The sequence below is a fragment of the Astyanax mexicanus genome, chromosome 5 (assembly GCF_023375975.1).
Source record: "Astyanax mexicanus isolate ESR-SI-001 chromosome 5, AstMex3_surface, whole genome shotgun sequence".
Lineage (NCBI taxonomy): Eukaryota > Metazoa > Chordata > Actinopteri > Characiformes > Acestrorhamphidae > Astyanax > Astyanax mexicanus.
In genome coordinates, this window is record NC_064412.1 from 664,783 (window position 1) to 682,742 (window position 17,960).

General features: G+C 38.2%; 1 protein-coding gene across 14 annotated transcripts in view; it reads right to left on the reverse strand.

The window, feature by feature from the left end:
* chl1b (cell adhesion molecule L1-like b) overlaps positions 1-17,960 on the reverse strand; it is a 212,401-nt gene that overhangs the window by 49,667 nt on the left and 144,774 nt on the right. For all 14 annotated transcript variants that reach the window (XM_049479446.1, XM_049479449.1, XM_049479442.1 and 11 more), the window contains 7 exons: positions 16,500-16,631; positions 15,598-15,738; positions 10,637-10,748; positions 9,004-9,170; positions 6,266-6,425; positions 6,048-6,172; positions 4,250-4,351 (listed from right to left, as the gene is read on the reverse strand). In XM_049479446.1, coding sequence (XP_049335403.1) covers positions 4,250-4,351; positions 6,048-6,172; positions 6,266-6,425; positions 9,004-9,170; positions 10,637-10,748; positions 15,598-15,738; positions 16,500-16,631 — 939 coding nt within the window. The remainder of the gene's footprint in view (positions 1-4,249; positions 4,352-6,047; positions 6,173-6,265; positions 6,426-9,003; positions 9,171-10,636; positions 10,749-15,597; positions 15,739-16,499; positions 16,632-17,960) is intronic.

Genomic DNA, 17,960 nt, shown 5'->3' on the forward strand with positions numbered 1-17,960 from the left:
CTTCTTATTATATATTTATCATTTTCCTTACTATAAACATAAGAAATATACTGTAGCTTTCTTCTCATCTTGGCCTACGTGACAATAAAATCACATTTTCTGCGTGAGAACATATATATATATATATATATATATATATATATATATATATATATATATATATAACTATACGTATAATTATAAAATAGTATTCTTGAAATTATTTTTTAAATTTGTTTTGTTATATCTTCAAAAATATTGTTATCGCAAACTTAATCTAAAATATTTTGATATTATTTTAGGGCCATATCATGTTAAGAGGACCTGTTTAAGAGGACTACTGCAATGCCCTGCTAACTGGCCTCCCGGCCTGTGTAGTAAAACCACTCCAGATGATCCAGAACGCAGCAGCACGTCTGGTCTTCAACCAGCCAAAACGGGCACATGTCACCCCGCTGCTCATTGAGCTCCATTGGCTACCAGTTGATGCTCGCATCAAATTCAAAACTCTTACAATCGCCTACAAGGTGATGTCAGAACAGGCTCCTTCCTACCTGCACTCACTCCTGAAGACTTACGCTACCTCCCGGCCGCTGCGCTCCTCCAATGAACGTCGCCTCGCTTTACCAAACAAACATTCACACAAAGCAATCCAGACTGTTCTCATACAGAGTTCCCCAATGGTGGAACAAACTACCTTCCACTACCAGATCAGGAGAATCTCTCACTATCTTTAATAAACTCCTGAAGACAGAGCTCTTCAAAGAGCTCTTACTCTCCTAACACCTCCAACTAACTAACTAATTAATCATGTTAAGAGGACCTGTTTATTGTTGCTGGTGATTTCAATCACAGTAATCTGAAGGCTCTGCTGCCCAGCTTTCACCAACATGTGGATTTTCCAACCCGTGGAGCTAACCTGCTCGATTGTGTGTATACTAACATTCCCGGTTCGTACAGAGCAGAGCCCCGCCCCCACTACGGCTACTCGGACCATATCTCTGTGATGCTCATCCCAGCATACAGACAGCTCATCAGACGTGTCAAATCAGAGAAGAAGCAAGTTACAACCTGGCCTCCAGGAGCCATCTCTGCTCTTCAGGACAGTTTTGAGCACACTGACTGGGACATGTTCAGAGAAGCTGCTACCTCTGATGACTCCATCAACCTGGAGGAGTACACAGACTCAGTGACTGGCTACATCAGCAAGTGCATTGAGGATGTTACTGTCTCCAAAACCATCACATCCCGCCCCAACCAGAAGCCGTGGATGACTGCAGAGGTGCGTGTGCGGCTGAGATCCCGAGACAAGGCCTTTAAGTCAGGGGACAGGGCTGGCCTCCGAACAGCTAGAGCCAAGCTCTCCCGGAGGATCAGAGAGGCAAAGCGCACCTACGCAAAGAAAATCCACGCCCACTTCCAGGACACTACTGACACTCGGCGCATGTGGCAGGGCATCCAGACCATCACCAACTACAAGTCACCCTCCCCTGCTTGTAACAGTGATGCCTCCCTTCCAGATGCACTGAACTCCTTCTACGCAAGGTTCGAAGCACAGAACTACACGACAGCAAGGAAGACTACACCTCTTCCAAACGACCAGGTACTGTGCCTGTCCTCAGCTGATGTGCGGAAAACTCTACTCAGAGTCAACCCACGGAAAGCCCCAGGACCAGACAGCATACCTGGCAGAGTGCTCAGAGGATGTGCAGAACAACTCACGGATGTTCTCACGGACATTTTCAACATCTCTCTGAGTACTGCAATCGTGCCGACGTGCTTCAAGACGACCACCATCGTCCCCGTGCCGAAGAAGTCTCAAGTGTCCTGCCTTAATGACTACCGTCCCATTGCACTTACTCCCATCATCATGAAGTGCTTTGAGAAGCTGGTCATGAGGCACATCAAAAACCAGCTCCCGTCCTCACTGGACCCTCTGCAGTTTGCATATCGTCCAAACAGATCAACAGACGATGCCATCTCTACTGCGCTCCACCTGGCTCTCACCCACCTGGACAACAAAGACTGCTATGTTCGAATGCTGTTCATCGACTTCAGTTCAGCATTTAACACCATCATCCCTCAGCATCTGATCGGAAAACTGAGCTTGCTGGGCCTGAACTCCTCCCTCTGCAACTGGGTTTTAGACTTCCTGACTGAGAGACCACAATCAGTCAGGATTGGAAACAACACCTCCAGCACCACCATACTGAGCACCGGCGCCCCCCAGGGCTGTGTGCTCAGCCCACTGCTGTTCACTCTGCTGACTCATGACTGTACTGCAAAGTACAGCTCAAACCACATCATCAAGTTTGCTGATGACACAACTGTAGTTGGCCTCATCAGCAAGAACGACGAGTCAGCATACAGAGAGGAGGTGCAGTGGCTGACGGACTGGTGCAGAACCAACAACCTATCTCTTAACGTGGATAAAACCAAGGAGATGGTTGTTGACTTCAGGAGAGCTCCAGGTGTCCACCACCCGCTGAACATCAACGGCTCTGCTGTGGAAATTGTGGATAACACCAAGTTCCTCGGTGTTCACATTGCAGAGAACCTCACCTGGTCCCTCAACACCAGCTCCATAACCAAGAAAGCCCAGCAGCGCCTCTACTTCCTGCGGAGACTGAGGAAAGCACATCTCCCACCCCCCATCCTCACCATGTTCTACAGAGGGACTGTAGAAAGCATCCTGAGCACCTGCATTACCGTCTGGTTTGGGAATTGCAACACCTCAGACCGCAAGACCCTACAGCGGATAGTGCGGACAGCTGACAGCTAACAGAAAATCATCGGAGTCTCTCTTCCCTCCATCACCGAGATCTACACCACACGCTGCATCCGCAAAGCCACCAGCATTGTGGACGACCCCACCCATCCCTCACACGGACTCTTCGCTCTGATGCCGTCCGGCAGAAGATACAGGAGCATCCGAGCCTCCACTACTAGACTCTGCAACAGCTTCATCCACCAGGCAGTCAGACTTCTCAACGCACAGAGACAGAACTGAACCCCCACCCCACCCACCACTCACCCAACACACTCGCACAAAACTAAACTGTACACCCCCCCCTTTACACTCACAAAGAACTGAACTTCACCCACACACACACCCAGTCAGCACACAGAGGCTGACATGACTTTATTTGCTGCACTCTTAAAAACTATAAACTCTACCTCAGTAACTGCTGTGATTATATATGTTCTATATGTTACAGTATGTCACACATCTCTGCACCTTATCCCCACTATACACTTTATTATACCGTATCGGTACTGCACTGTCCTGTCTTTAAATTGTCTCGTCTTTTGTATTTATTGTATTTATTGTTATTTAGTGTTATAATTTTATAATTTCATGTTGCACTGTCGTCACTCCTGCACTTTATGTTGTCTATTGCTTGTGGTTCTATGTTGCACCATGGTTCCGGAGGAACGTAATTTCATCACACTGTGTACCTGTACTCAGATGTAATGACAATAAAAGCCTCTTGACTTGACTTGACTAATTCTAACCTCATCTCCTTCTTCCTCTTCTCTACTCCTCTATCCCATTATTTCCCTCTGACCTCCTTAAGGCCCTATCTATAGATGCTTTATTTTTAACTTCTATTATTTTTGTACTTAACCTCTTCTATTATTTGCACTTCAATATTGTAAGTCGCTTTGGACAAAAGCGTCTGCCAAATGTAATGTAATGTAATGTAATGTAATGTTTTCGTCTGTGTGTTATGGGGACCTGTTTTGTGTGTGTGTATTATAGGGACCTCTTTGTTTGTGTGTATTACAGGGACCGGTTTGTGTGTGTGTGTTATGGGGACCTGTTTATGTGTGTGTATTATGGGGACCTGTTTGTATGTGTGTATTATAGGGACCGGTTTGTGTTTATGTGTTATGGGGACCTGTTTTGTGTGTGTGTATTACAGGGACCGATTTGTGTGTGTGTATTATAGGGACTGGTTTGTGTTTGTGTGTTATGGTCACCTGTTTGTGTTTATGTGTTATGGGGACCTGTTTGTGTTTATGTGTTATGGGGACCTGTGTGTGTATGTGTGTGTGTGTTACGGGGACCTGTTTGTATGTGTGTGTTATAGGGACCGGTTTGTGTTTGAGTGTTATGGGGACCTGTGTGTGTGTGTGTGTGTGTGTGTTACGGGGACCTGTTTGTATGTGTGTGTTATAGGGACTGGTTTGTGTTTGTGTGTTATAGGGACATCTTTGTTTGTGTGTTATGAGGACTGGTTTGTGTGTGTTATGGGGACCTAATTACCCGTGGTGGTGCTGTTATGGTCGTCTCCTGGGATCCATTTCAGCTTCACAGTTCTGTCTCTGCGCTCGGCCAGCACCACGTCCTCCGGGGCATCGGGAACATCTGAAAGCGTGAAGCACAGCTTTAACCTGGTTCAGAAACAGCTACACACAGCAAACACCCGCCTGACACGGCAAATCTGCTTCAGAGCATTTTCAGAGCGGCAGGTCTTCAAACCCCGAGCAGGAGGTGCTGACGGTTCAGAGTCCTGCTCTGAGAAATCACTCACTACTAAATAATACAGAAGCTTTATAAAACACTGTGTTCTGCCTCAGAGTTCAGGATCAGCTCTCCTCTCACATACAGATCAGACAGCCTGTTTTTGTTGGTTTTTGAAGAAAACAATATCTCCTACAAATCTCTGCTTCTGTGGGAAAACACTGCCTCAGGAATAAAGCAGAGCCTCAAACAGCTCATCTTATTTTAGTGATGATAGAATTCCATATCTCTCAAACATTTAAGGTGACTGTGAAGCTAAATGTCACTGAAAAGTATTAATACAGTCTTTATTTACTCTGTTATAATGTTTTTATAATGTTTCACTAGCTTTCCTTAAAAGAAACTAGCACTATTTACTGTCATAGGATAGTAGGTGCAAAAGTAGTGACTCAAAAAAACTAAGTTTAAATTTCATTTAAATACAAATATCTTCATTGTTTTATATCCGATGTCTTAACTTCTTTAACAATTAAAACTGATTTCTCCTTAAAATCAGTGTGTAATTCCAATAATATTGTTTTTTTTGGTCATTTCTAGGACAATATATTGTCCCAAAAATGGTTATAAAGACAGGCTTAGTGAGACAAAAAACAAAAATTGGCTAGTTTTCACTACCCACTCAGTAGTGAGTCTTAGGCACCCTTGACCCAGTCATGTTTAATTTTTTATGTGTAATGCTAAGAGATGAAGAGAAATTGAAAATGTCATGTAAAAATTATAAATACATAAACTAAGAGAAATAAGTAAAAAGTAAGAAGTAATGAAACCAACAGCTATCAGCACATGATTTGAATTTTAGATTATTTGGGTACCTTTTTCAGTGATCTATTGTGCAGTTGTGAGCTGTCTCCATGTAGCTTGATTTAGGGGCGTGTCAGTATGTCTTTGCTATCATAACAATGGGAAAAGTACACCTTGTGTGGTTTAAAATGCAACGCAAAAGGCATGCACTAATTCTCTTAAATAATCATAGGCTTGGTTAATTTTGGATGTAACGTGGAATAATAAACCAATCAGAGCGTCTCTGCTCATCATTCTCTTTAAGAGTAGAACCAGGTGAGCTCTGTCTTTGGCGGATTGCTATTGTAACGGTGCAGCTACCTGGACGTGTTCAACAAACTCTTCTCAGCAGAGGAAACTGAGCTGCTGGTTGACGCTGTGAAGGAGCTCCAGCAGCTCATTTACGGGAACAGCAATGTTATTTTATTTACTATTCTGTTTATTGTTGATGTAAAAGTTGGGTTTGTGCTGCTGTGTGTTCATGTGTGTGTAATAAGTGGGGGTGTACGCTCGGCTCGGCACAGCGCCTGTGTTACCGAGATAGCGATGAACGTCTGACTGTTGGCGTCTGTCTAGGTTGTATTCAGTCAGTGGAGCTCCTGTGTTTTCTGTTACCAAGATAAACAAGATAAAACTCCAGAAATGTACCTGAACACACCTCATTTCCAGAACACCACGCCCATCAGTGTAGATATATTCAGAAGCGAAAAGGAGTGAAAATACACTGTTGGTGGGGGGTAAGATAGCGATGATTACTCACCCAGTACTGTTAGCAGTGCCAGTGCAGAGTCCTCATCTACTGGACTTCTGGCCACGCAGACGTACACACCCTGATCCCTGAAGCTCACGTTAACGATCTGGAGCATCTCGTCATCCACAATATACCTGCCAACAACCACAGAGAACAATGCACTAATCAGGAATCTGCATAAACTCACTAAAATCAGTTTTATCTTTAGTTTTAAGTCCTCGTTTTACCCGGTACTCTCACTGTCGTTGAGGGCGACGCCATCTTTCTCCCAGATGATCTCGTAGTCTTCACTGAAGGAAGGGTCCAGCTCAGCCTGGCATGAGAACTGGGCCGTGGTGCCCACCAGAATACGCAGGTCCTGAGGAGGGTCCACTATTCTTGTAGGAGCTGAAACAGATTTTATATCCAGTTAAATATACTAGAGAAAATAAGAAACCACTTAAAAATGATGAGTTTCTTTGTATTTTACTCTCACTGTAAGGTGCACTTTTGCATCATTTCTACAAGTCAGATATTAAGGAGCAGTACAGGGTGAGTTTTTAGTGAAGTTTCTCCAGCACTAAGGCTGGAGCAGCATTAGCATTAGCCGCTAACTGCAGCACTAGCTGGTGTTGGTGTTGGTGACTTTTCATGACATCATGTGTTCAGACTTCCCCAATCACATCTCTTTCTCATGCTGAAACATATTTTATTTCCTATTAAATATACAGCTCTGTAAAAAAATAAGAAATCACTTAAAAATAATGAGTTTCTTTGATTTTACCAAATAGAATATAATCAAGAGGAAGACTTTTTTATTGTTTTTTTGTGAAGTACTGCCAGTGTTAGTCCAGGGACATACCAAAGGTTCTCGTAGTGTTTTTATTTCTGTGTATTGACCCTTTTTCTCTTGTTTGACTTTTTGTTTTTTAGCTTTTTTTAATTCTTTTTATTCTGCATTTTCTTGTGTTTTGGACTGTACTTTTAGCTTATGTATCTGCATAATTTGGCTCTGATTTATCTCTTTATTCACTTTCACTACAAACTTAAATTTCTGTGCCTAGTTTTAAAGCCTTGTCTACTTTTTACAGATTTTTATAAAGTGTCTGAACTCAGTTTGTATCTGTCTGTTACATGCACTTATTCTGTTCAAGTCCCTATCTGGGAATTTATTAATGTTTTTGACACTAAACTCTATTTGTCTTTTTCATAAAACTGAGATGCAGAAATAAAAAAAAGGGAATTAGGAGAACTAATGTGGCTCATCTTTACTTTTTACAGTGTCTTTAATTTGAGATGCAGTTAAATAGATGTGTTTAAAAAGAACTCAATAAATAAAAAACTCAAGGTCATTTGTAAAGCCCTTTCCTTTATAATTCATATATAACCCTAGGACATAATAGGTGACAATTACTGGTTAATAGTTAATTAATAGTTAAATGGTATAGTGGCTTAGTGTTGAGCATTCGCTAACATTTGCTTTCAGCACTGGAGTCTTGGGTTCAAGTCCTGATCTGGGTATTTATTAATGTTTTTGAGACTAAACTCAATCTGTATTTTTGATCAAACTGAGATGTAGAAGTAAACAAATAATAATAATTATAAGAAATAATGTGAACTTTCTTCATCACTTTTCACAGTGTATTTATTCTGAGATGCAGTTAAATAGATGCATTTAAAATAACTCAAATATAAAGTGTGAGCTCATTTGTAAAGTTCTTTTCTTTATAGTTCCTAGAGTAATAGGTGGGAATTAATGTTAATAGTTAATTGATAGTTAAGTGGTATAGTGGCTAAGTGGTTAGCATTTGCTTGGGTCCCTATCTGGGAATTTATTCATGTTTTTGAGACTAAACTCAATCTGTATTTGACCAAACTGAGATGCAGAAGTAAAAAAATCATAATTATTAGAACTAATGCGGCCTTTCTTCATCACTTTTTACAGTGTCTTTAATTTGAGATGCAGTTAAATAGATGTGTTTAAAAAGAACTCAATAAATAAAAAACTCAAGGTCCTTTGTAAAGCCCTTTCCTTTATAATTCCTACAGAAGGAATTCGGCTTATCTTTACCTTTTTACAGTTAAACAGATTTATTTAAAAGAACTCAAGAAATGAAAAGCTGGAGGTCACCCTCCAAGCCCTTTTCTTTATAATTCCTACAGTAGGACATAATAGGTGACAATTAATGGTTAATAGTTAATTAATAGTTAAGTGGTATAGTGGCTTAGTGGTTACCATTTGCTAACATTTGCTCCCAGCACTGGAGTCTTGGGTTCAAGGCCTGATCTGGGTTTTTTTAAATGTTTTTGAGACTAAACTCAATCTGTATGTTTGATCAAACTGAGATGCAGAAATAAAAAATGTACATTAGTAGAACTAAAGTGGCTTATCTTTACCTTTTTACAGTTAAACAGATTTATTTAAAAGAACTCAAGAAATGAAAAGCTGGAGGTCACCCATAAAGCCCTTTTCTTTATAATTCCTACAGTAGGACATAATAGGGGGCAATTAATAGTTAATAGTTAATTGATAGTTAAGTGGCTTAATGGTTAGCACATTTGCTTCCATCACTTGGGTCTTGGGTTCAAGTCCCTATCTGGCTTTTTATTAATGTTTTTTAGACTAAAATCAACATGTATGTTTGATCAAACTGAGATGCAGAACTAATGTGGACTATCTTCACTTTTTTACACAGTGCTTATTCTGAGATGCAGTTAAATAGATGTGTTTAAAAGAACTCAATAAATGAAAAGCTGGAGGTCACCCGTAAAGAACTTTTCTTTTATAATCCCAGAGAAAGACACAAAGACTGAAATTGACTTTTGCGTGTAATTAAGACCTTGCCCTCACTTCTAATAGTAGATGAAAGCCAGTAACAAGCAATTAGCATCATGCTAATGAGATTTCCTTCATTCTGCACTACATTACAGAGAGAACAGTGCAGTGAGATCATTAGAAGCATCATTAGAGACTCCTCCGCCTCACCTTTCACCTCCAGCACGGCGCTGATGGCTGATTTGCCCTCGGTGTTCTCGGTGAAGCAGGAGTACTCCCCCTCGTCCTCTCTCTCCACACTGTGGATCTCCAGAGACCCGTTCTTATAAACACTGAACCGCGGACCCTCCACCGCGCTGGCGCTGTCCACCTTAGACCTTCAGCAGAAAACACAAAGAATTTTTGCACCAGGAGTAAAGCAGCATAAAGTTATCCAAAAGCAGTGTGTAAGACTGGTGGAGGAGAACATGATGCCAAGATGCATGAAATAAAAACTGTGATTAAAAACCAGGATTATTCCACCAAATATTGATTATTTCTGAACTCTTAAAACTTTATGAATATGAACTTGTTTTCTTTGCATTATTTGAGGTCTGAAAGCTCTGCATCTTTTTTTGTTATTTCAGTCATTTCTCATTTTCTGTAAATAAATGCTCTAAATGAGAATATTTTTATTTGGAATTTGGGAGAAATGTTGTCTGTAGTTTATAGAATAAAACAACAATGTTCATTTTACTCAAACATAAACCTATAAATAGTAAAATCAGAGAAACTGATTCAGAAACATTATTGTACATTGTGACGTATTTTTGTTTGTTTTGTGTGACTAGGCTTTGTATCATAAACATGTATAGTAGTTAGGTAGAAAAGGAGGCAAAAATAAGCTAAAGCTTCAGTCTATAGCTTTTTCGGTTTGTATTGATTTTGTTTAAATGCAAGATATAGTGTTTAACCCTTATCTATCTATGTAAACTAAACTAAACTAAACTAATTATTATCACATCAAGCAACTTGTTATTGCACTACTCATCCCTCTTCTGTTCTATTTAAAGCTTTTTTTCAGGTGTGAAATACATACATTTTTACAATTAAAAAGCAATCAAAATCATATGAAAGGTAGAGTAATCCAACATGTGTATTAATTTTAAGTATTAATTTTACTATTTTAATAAAATGTATGTTTGAAATATGTTTTATCTACTCTATATATCTACATATTTTATATAATAAATAAAGCTCAGTGTTTGCAGGTGTGAACAGCTGTAAGACTCTTAAACTCCACTTAACAACACACTGCACTGACACCAAGGACAAATTACTGTTTACTGTTTACCAACATGGTCACTTTACTTGCACTGAGACACTTTATCTCCACTGCTCTAATTCACATTATCATGCTGCTATAGCACACTTGCACTCTGGACTTCATGTTGCTGAACCTTCTACTCTCTATTTATTTATTTTTATTCTTTGGGATATTTATCTATCTATTTTGTATATTCTATTTCTTTTATTGTATTCTTTTTTTATCTATATATCTATTAATAACAGCTCTTTGGGTGTAAAACTGGATCGTGAGATCACAATTTCGTTCCACCTCATGTACCACATGTGATGCGAATGACAATAAAATCTCCTTGAATCCTTGAATGGAGCTGTTTATACGCTGTGTTCTGATCTCTCTCTGCAGCTACAGACACTAAATAAACCGGGTCAGCAGAGCGCTGAGCTCTGAGAGACGCTGAGAGGAGGGTGGAGGACAGTAGGTGGTGGATGGATGTAAAAAGCTGCAGCGCTCTCTGCTGGTTCCCTCCTGAACCTCTCCGGATCTCCTCCCACTCACCAGGTGATGGCTGAGAGCGGAGAGCTGAAGACTCTGCAGTGCATCATCACTGCTTTCCCCTCCACCACCGTGTACTGCACCCCGTTCTCCGTCAGGATCAGCGGACGCAGATCTGCACAGAGGAGAAATTCAAAATTAGAATTAAAATTTAAATTTTAACCCATTAAAGCTCAAACTCAGCTCTGATTTATTTATTTGTATTTATTTAAATGTCTGTCTGTTATATTCTTTATTTCATTTTTAGATAATAATGGGTGAAAGTGGACCTTAAGAACACAATTTAATTCCACCTGATGTACCACATGTGATGTGATTGACAATAAAATCTCCTTAAATCCTTGATTTGGCCACAGAGAGTGTTATACTAATTGCTCTTTGTTTTCTTGTTTGTTTGCATAAACAATTGTTTGCTTAGTTTTTGGTATAACTCCATCCCATTGCTGATTCATTCTAGAAATGATTAATATATATATATATATATATATATATATATATATATATATATATATATATATATATATATATATATATATAATTTCTTATTTATATTCACGTGCCTCTATTGTACTCTTTATTTCAGATTTAATACTTTATTCTATTTTATTTTATTCTTGGATAATGATGGGTAAAACTGGACCTTGAGAACACAATTTTGTTTCACCTCATGTGAAGTTTCTGTTTTGTTTTTGTGAACAATTGTTTGTTTTGTTAGTGGTAAAACTTTTAAAATGCACACAAAGGTCCCTCCCATTTCTTTAGTGTGTTGGTGGATTACAAAAAAAAATAAATAAAAAAAAATAAACATTTTGGATAGTAAACTAAGAAAATGAGAATAGTGTATACTTTAAAGGGAAAAAACAGGGAAAAGTATAAAAGTACAGTGTAGGTAAAATAGATAAATAAGTGGTTAAGATGAATACAGCATGTTTAATACTGATCCAGTCGCTCAGTTTTATTAGTCCGGACCAAAATCTGACCTTTGGCCTCAGAGCGCCGCCGCTCCGCCCAATCAGAGCCTGGATACTGTACGTGACTCCCGTACAGCGGGAATCCAGATACAGAAAATAAAGAAAAACAACATATATATATATATAATATATATATATATTTTTTATGTGTGTGTTGTTTTATCTGTGGAGATGAAAGCAGCACATGCTCTGAGTGAACAGGAGGAGGGAGGATCTGGTTTTACATATAAAAGAAGCTCATTTCTACAGGAGGAGCTGAGGGACACCGAGCCACACAGACCCACTCTACACTACAACCTACTGTGTGTGTGTGTGTGTGTGTGTGTGTGTGTGTGTGTGTGTGTGTGTGTGTGTGTGTGTGTGTGTGTGTGTGCATGTTTTGTTACCATTGTGAGAGCCAGATGTCCTCACAAGAATAGTGATATGATATGTAATAAACTGTCGGTTCATTTTTGACAAAAAACGTCTTTTAAATATTGAGGAAATAAGGAACTTAATGAACAAAACCATTAGAAAAAACAAGCAAAGAAATTAAGATTTAAGTAAGAATAAAAATGTTCAATTTAGAAGGCTAAAAGGTAAGTAATAACTATACATAAAAAAATAATAAATAAGTAAATGTAAGTAAAATAAATGAATTAAACAGGAAATAAAATGACAAATTGTATGAAATAAAAAATGTAAAGAACTAGTTGAATAAGTAGAAACATTAAAACAGATCTTTCAGTGTGTGTGTGTGTCTTGAGTCATTGTGATGCCGGGTATCAGTTCTCTCCTTATGTTCAGGTTTTTCACCCACAGAGCAGCGGATGCTGATTCTGGTTTAACACGGCGGAGTTTCTGTTCTCGTTTAATGAAATCGAGGAAAAGCTTTCAGAAAAGAACAGATTCACAGATTTAACCTTTATCACTCCAACACAATTCTCACATTCAGTACTGTCTCTGTATCCTCAGTACAGCAGAGATGCAGCTGAACGCCAGATTTTCAGGGGTTTTACTGCAATCAGAGCCCTAATTATCATAAACTTCACTAAAGTAGCTTTTATATCAAAATATTATCGGAAATAAGCCACATACAGTACCAGCCTGAAGTTTAGAGTTTTATCCAGCCTGTTAAAAAAACAATAAAATGGTAAAATAAATTATATAAAAAGGTAAAACAAGAAAAACTATAAATAAAAAAAAAATCTCAACTAAATCATTTACAGGCTGTCTGAAGGTGGTTTAAACTAAACTTTTTTTTGCATAAAAATATGTATATGTTCTAGAATACAGCATGTAAAGAAGTATATTTAAGTAATTTAGTAAGTAAGTTATTCTTCCTATATTTTACATTCTTGTTCTATTTATTTATTTATTTTTTTTGCATTGTACAGTTAGAATGATTTTATTAAATGTAGTTTGTTTTGTTCTGGATCAAATTGACCCATTTTTAAGTTTGAAGACTAAAGAAAAATAGTTAAAAATATATCCAGCACTAAGGCTGGGTGCAGTAGCATTAGCATTAGCCGCTAAGTGTATTAAGTGCTAGCTCTTTTGCTGTTCAGAGGCAAGTATATCAAACTGTAATCTGTGTGTTTACCATGTTAAAACAAGGGCTGGGGTTAGCGGCTAGTGCTAATGAAGGATTACAGTTTTGTTTATTTAGGTGCTTCTCCCAGCTTTCCTCAGATGTAAATCAGCATGTTTCTGTACAAAAAAAGCTTCAGAAATATTATACGTTACTATAAAAATACATGGAAATGATTACGTGACTCTGTAGTCTGAACGTATTTATCCGTCTTATTTATATTACTGCAGACTGAGATCTGTCACAACAATATAATCACTTTGATGCTCATGAGGTTTTCTCACCTTATTTACAAAAGATCACAGCGTGAAAAAGAATATAAATAATTGATCTTTTTTATTTCTTCATTTTCTGTCTGCTTTTATTTATTAAAGGTGTTTCTGTGTGGACTCTGAATTCACTGTAGTTATTTTAAAGGGTTAAACTGAATCAGAAAACCTGAGGAAACATGAGGAAAGTGAGGAAACATGAGGAAACACAAGGAAACATGAGGAAAGTGAGGAAACATGAGGAAACACAAGGAAACATGAGGAAAGTGAGGAAACATGAGTGAAGTGAGGAAACATGAGTGAAGTGAGGAAACACGAGGAAAGTGAGGAAACATGAGAAAACATGAGGAAACATGAGAAAACATGAGGAAACATGAGGAAACATGAGGAAAGTGAGGAAACATGAGGAAAGTGAGGAAACACGAGGAAACATGAGTGAAGTGAGGAAACACGAGAAAACATGAGGAAACATGAGGAAACATGAGGAAAGTGAGGAAACATGAGGAAAGTGAGGAAACAGGAGAAAACATGAGGAAAGTGAGGAAACATGAGGAAACACGAAGATAGTGAGGAAACATGAGGAAACACAAGGAAACATGAGGAAAGTGAGGAAACACAAGGGAAGTGAGGAAACATGAGGAAACATGAGGAAACATGAGGAAAGTGAGGAAACACAAGGGAAGTGAGGAAACATGAGGAAACATGAGGAAACATGAGGAAAGTGAGGAAACACAAGGGAAGTGAGGAAACATGAGGAAACATGAGGAAACATGAGGAAAGTGAGGAAACATGAGGAAAGTGAGGAAACCTGAGGAAACACAAAGATAGTGAGGAAACATGAGGAAACATGAGTGAAGTGAGGAAACACGAGGAAAGTGAGGAAACACGAGAAAACACGAGGAAAGTGAGGAAACATGAGGAAACACGAGAAAACATGAGGAAAGTGAGGAAACATGAGGAAACATGAGGAAACACGAGGAAACACGAGGAAACACGAGAAAACACGAGGAAAGTGAGGAAACGTGAAGAAATACGAGGAAACATGAGGAAAGTGAGGAAACACAAGGGAAGTGAGGAAACATGAGGAAATATGAGGAAAGTGAGGAAACATGAGGAAAGTGAGGAAACACAAGGAAAGTGAGGAAACATGAGGAAAATGAGGAAACACAAGGGAAGTGAGGAAACATGAGGAAATATGAGGAAAGTGAGGAAACATGAGGAAAGTGAGGAAACACAAGGAAAGTGAGGAAACACAAGGAAAGTGAGGAAACACAAGGGAAGTGAGGAAACATGAGGAAATATGAGGAAAGTGAGGAAACATGAGGAAAGTGAGGAAACACAAGGAAAGTGAGGAAACACAAGGAAAGTGAGGAAACGTGAAGAAACACGAGCAAACATGAGGAAAGTGAGGAAACATGAGGAAAGTGAGGAAACACAAGGAAAGTGAGGAAACATGAGGAAAGTGAGGAAACACAAGGAAAGTGAGGAAACACAAGGGAAGTGAGGAAACATGAGGAAACATGAGGAAACATGAGGAAAGTGAGGAAACACGAGAAAACATGAGGAAAGTGAGGAAACATAAGGAAACATGAGGAAAGTGAGGAAACATAAGGAAACATGAGCAAACATGAGGAAAATGAGGAAAGTGAGGAAACACAAGGAAAGTAAGGAAACATGAGGAAAGTGAGGACATTGAGGAAACACGAGGAAAGAATGTTTTTTTAACTAAGGCAAATGATAAAAAATAGTAATGCCCAGTTACTTGGATATTTAACTTTAATCTGAATAATGTATTGCAGTAATACTTTAGATTACTTGTTACTATAAAAAGGACAGAGTATGCATTACTACCAAGTAACTGACATCCCTGGACCTATCAAAAATACATGTTATAGTTAGCAAAATACTATTTTTATAAGCTCAAAATCAGCATCAAAAACTATACTAGTACCGGGATTTAATTATAATTTATTTTAATATAATTTACTGCAGTTACAGCAGGAGATTCACTCTCGTAAATGTCAAATTAACCTTTCTTTTAATGCTGGGGTGGCAGCAGGGGTGGCAAAGCTTTCTTTCAGGGAGGCAGCTGCCCCCCCATGCCACCCCGGTAGATCCGCCCATGGGGAGGAGCTGGTGGATCTCTGAACTCACTCATGATCATGATGTTGGCGTTGGTCAGGATGGTGCCGTGGCGGTTGGAGGCTTCGCACTGGTAAACGGCGCTGTCTCCGGGGCCGGCGTTATGGATGTAGATTTTGTCGTCACGAAGAGTCCGTTTACTCGATGGAACCTCTGAAATCAGGACACGCTAAAATAAGCTTTACATATCAAAACTGACAGGCAAAAACCTTGTATATCCAAAAAGGGAACTTGTACAAAAAAAACTTGTAAAAAGGGTTAATTCCAGGTCATTTTGGAGAATTTTTATTGGTCCACCCTGGTAAAATATATATATATATATATATATATATATATATATATATATATATATATATATATATATATATATATATATATATATACTTAATTGTTCTTAGTTGTGCTGTAAATATACTAACATATTTATTTACTTACCTAAAATATACTAAAAGTACATTATTATTATGCTTTCATCAAATGTTTGAAAGTAGACTTTGATCATACTTTTAAAACAAGTACAATATAGTGAATTTAAAATACTTCTAATATACTTATTTCCAAATATACTTTTGTACATTTTTATCAAAGTGTGTTCAAAGCAGCTGTTACAGTAGTTCACTTAAAGTACAATGTATCATGTAACTTTTTAGAAAGTAATTTAAATTACTACTACTAATTAAAAAATAAAGTAAATTTGTAACATGTTAAAAATTGTAGTGCAGTATATTAAAATATATTTATTTTATAAAAAATTAACTCTCATTTTAAAGATTTTATGAAGATTAAGGTGTCCCCAAACATGACAGGAAGCATATTACAGATATTGCTCCTGAAATATATAGCTATATATATATATATATATATATATATATGATAACATGCAGTGGGACTGTGTGAAATATATACGGTCGTACCGCTGAGAGGGCGTCCGTTTACTCTCCACGCCACGGTGGGCGTCGGCCTGCCCGACGCTGAACACTCGATGACCACGTTGGCACCAATCATATTCAACTGGCTCTTGGGTTCCACCTCCCACTCTGGAGGTTCTGCACAAAATAAAATAAAAAAATGTTAAATAATCTCCAGAATTTATCAAATATACTGCAATATAAACACACATACATACACACACTCTGTCTGTTTATTTGTTTATTTATATTTGATGTGATATAGTAGTGATTTCTGTCTCAGCTGATATGACAGTACTGTTTATTTAACAGTTAATCACTGTACACATTGTGTTTGTACAAACAGTCTGATACATTTTTGGAGTAGATTTAAGTTTTGTGATGATCAGTGCTGCACCACTGGCCACCAGCAGGGGGAGCTAGGTGATAGAGGGTAAGAATCAGTGAAGTTGGGTCCAGAAACTCTAACTCCCAGAATCCCCGGTGGTGATCAGTGCCAACCAGCCACACCTGTTCAGCACTCTATAAAAACCCAACCCAAAGCCTGGCACTCCCTTATAGCACAGCACAGCACAGCAATAATAAGTAAGAAAAGAAGCAAGTAAAGATACAAACAAAGAACCAAATAAATCATCCAAACAAGCCAACCAAACAAATCAAGCAAGCAATGAACCAAACAAACAAACAAACAAACCAAGCAAAGATCAAAGCAAGGAACCAAGAAATTATCTAAGAAAAGAAGCAAGTAAGAATACAAGCAGAGAACCAAACAAAGCACTAAACAAAGCACCAAGCAGAGAACCAAACAAAGCACTAAACAAAGCACCAAGCAGAGAACCAAGCAAAACAAAGAACCAAATAAATCATCCAAACAAACCAACAAACCAAGCAAAGAGCAAAACAAAGAACCAAATAAACCATCCAAACAAACCAACAAACCAAGCAAAGAGCAAAACAAAGAACCAAATAAATCATCCAAACAAGCCAAACAAACAAACAAACCAAGCAAAGAGCAAAACAAAGAACCAAGAAAATCTAAGAAAGCAAGCAAGTAACAATACAAGCAGAGAACCAAGCTGAGAATATATGAAGATAAATAAAATAAAGTCCTAAAATAAACTCACAATATGGGTAAAATTAAAGGGGATGTTTATCAGAAAAGAAAGCCCCCCAGTATAGCCTAGTTTATTAGAATTTAACACATTAAAGAGAGAGAGATTTTGAGTTGAAAGTTTTATTTTATTTATAGATGCTGAGAGCAGCATTTCCTTTGTTCTATTTCCCACCTTTTTTAAGCTTTTTTTATCCCACCCATTTCTGCTCACCTTTCTATAAGGTTCCACAAGCACACATTTCATCACTGTGCACTGTTTCTGTTTCAAATATCCATTTAAAAGAAGTGACGATGTGAATATTTGAAAGCATATAATTTGTAAATAATATATATTACAGGTTTTTTATTTAAGT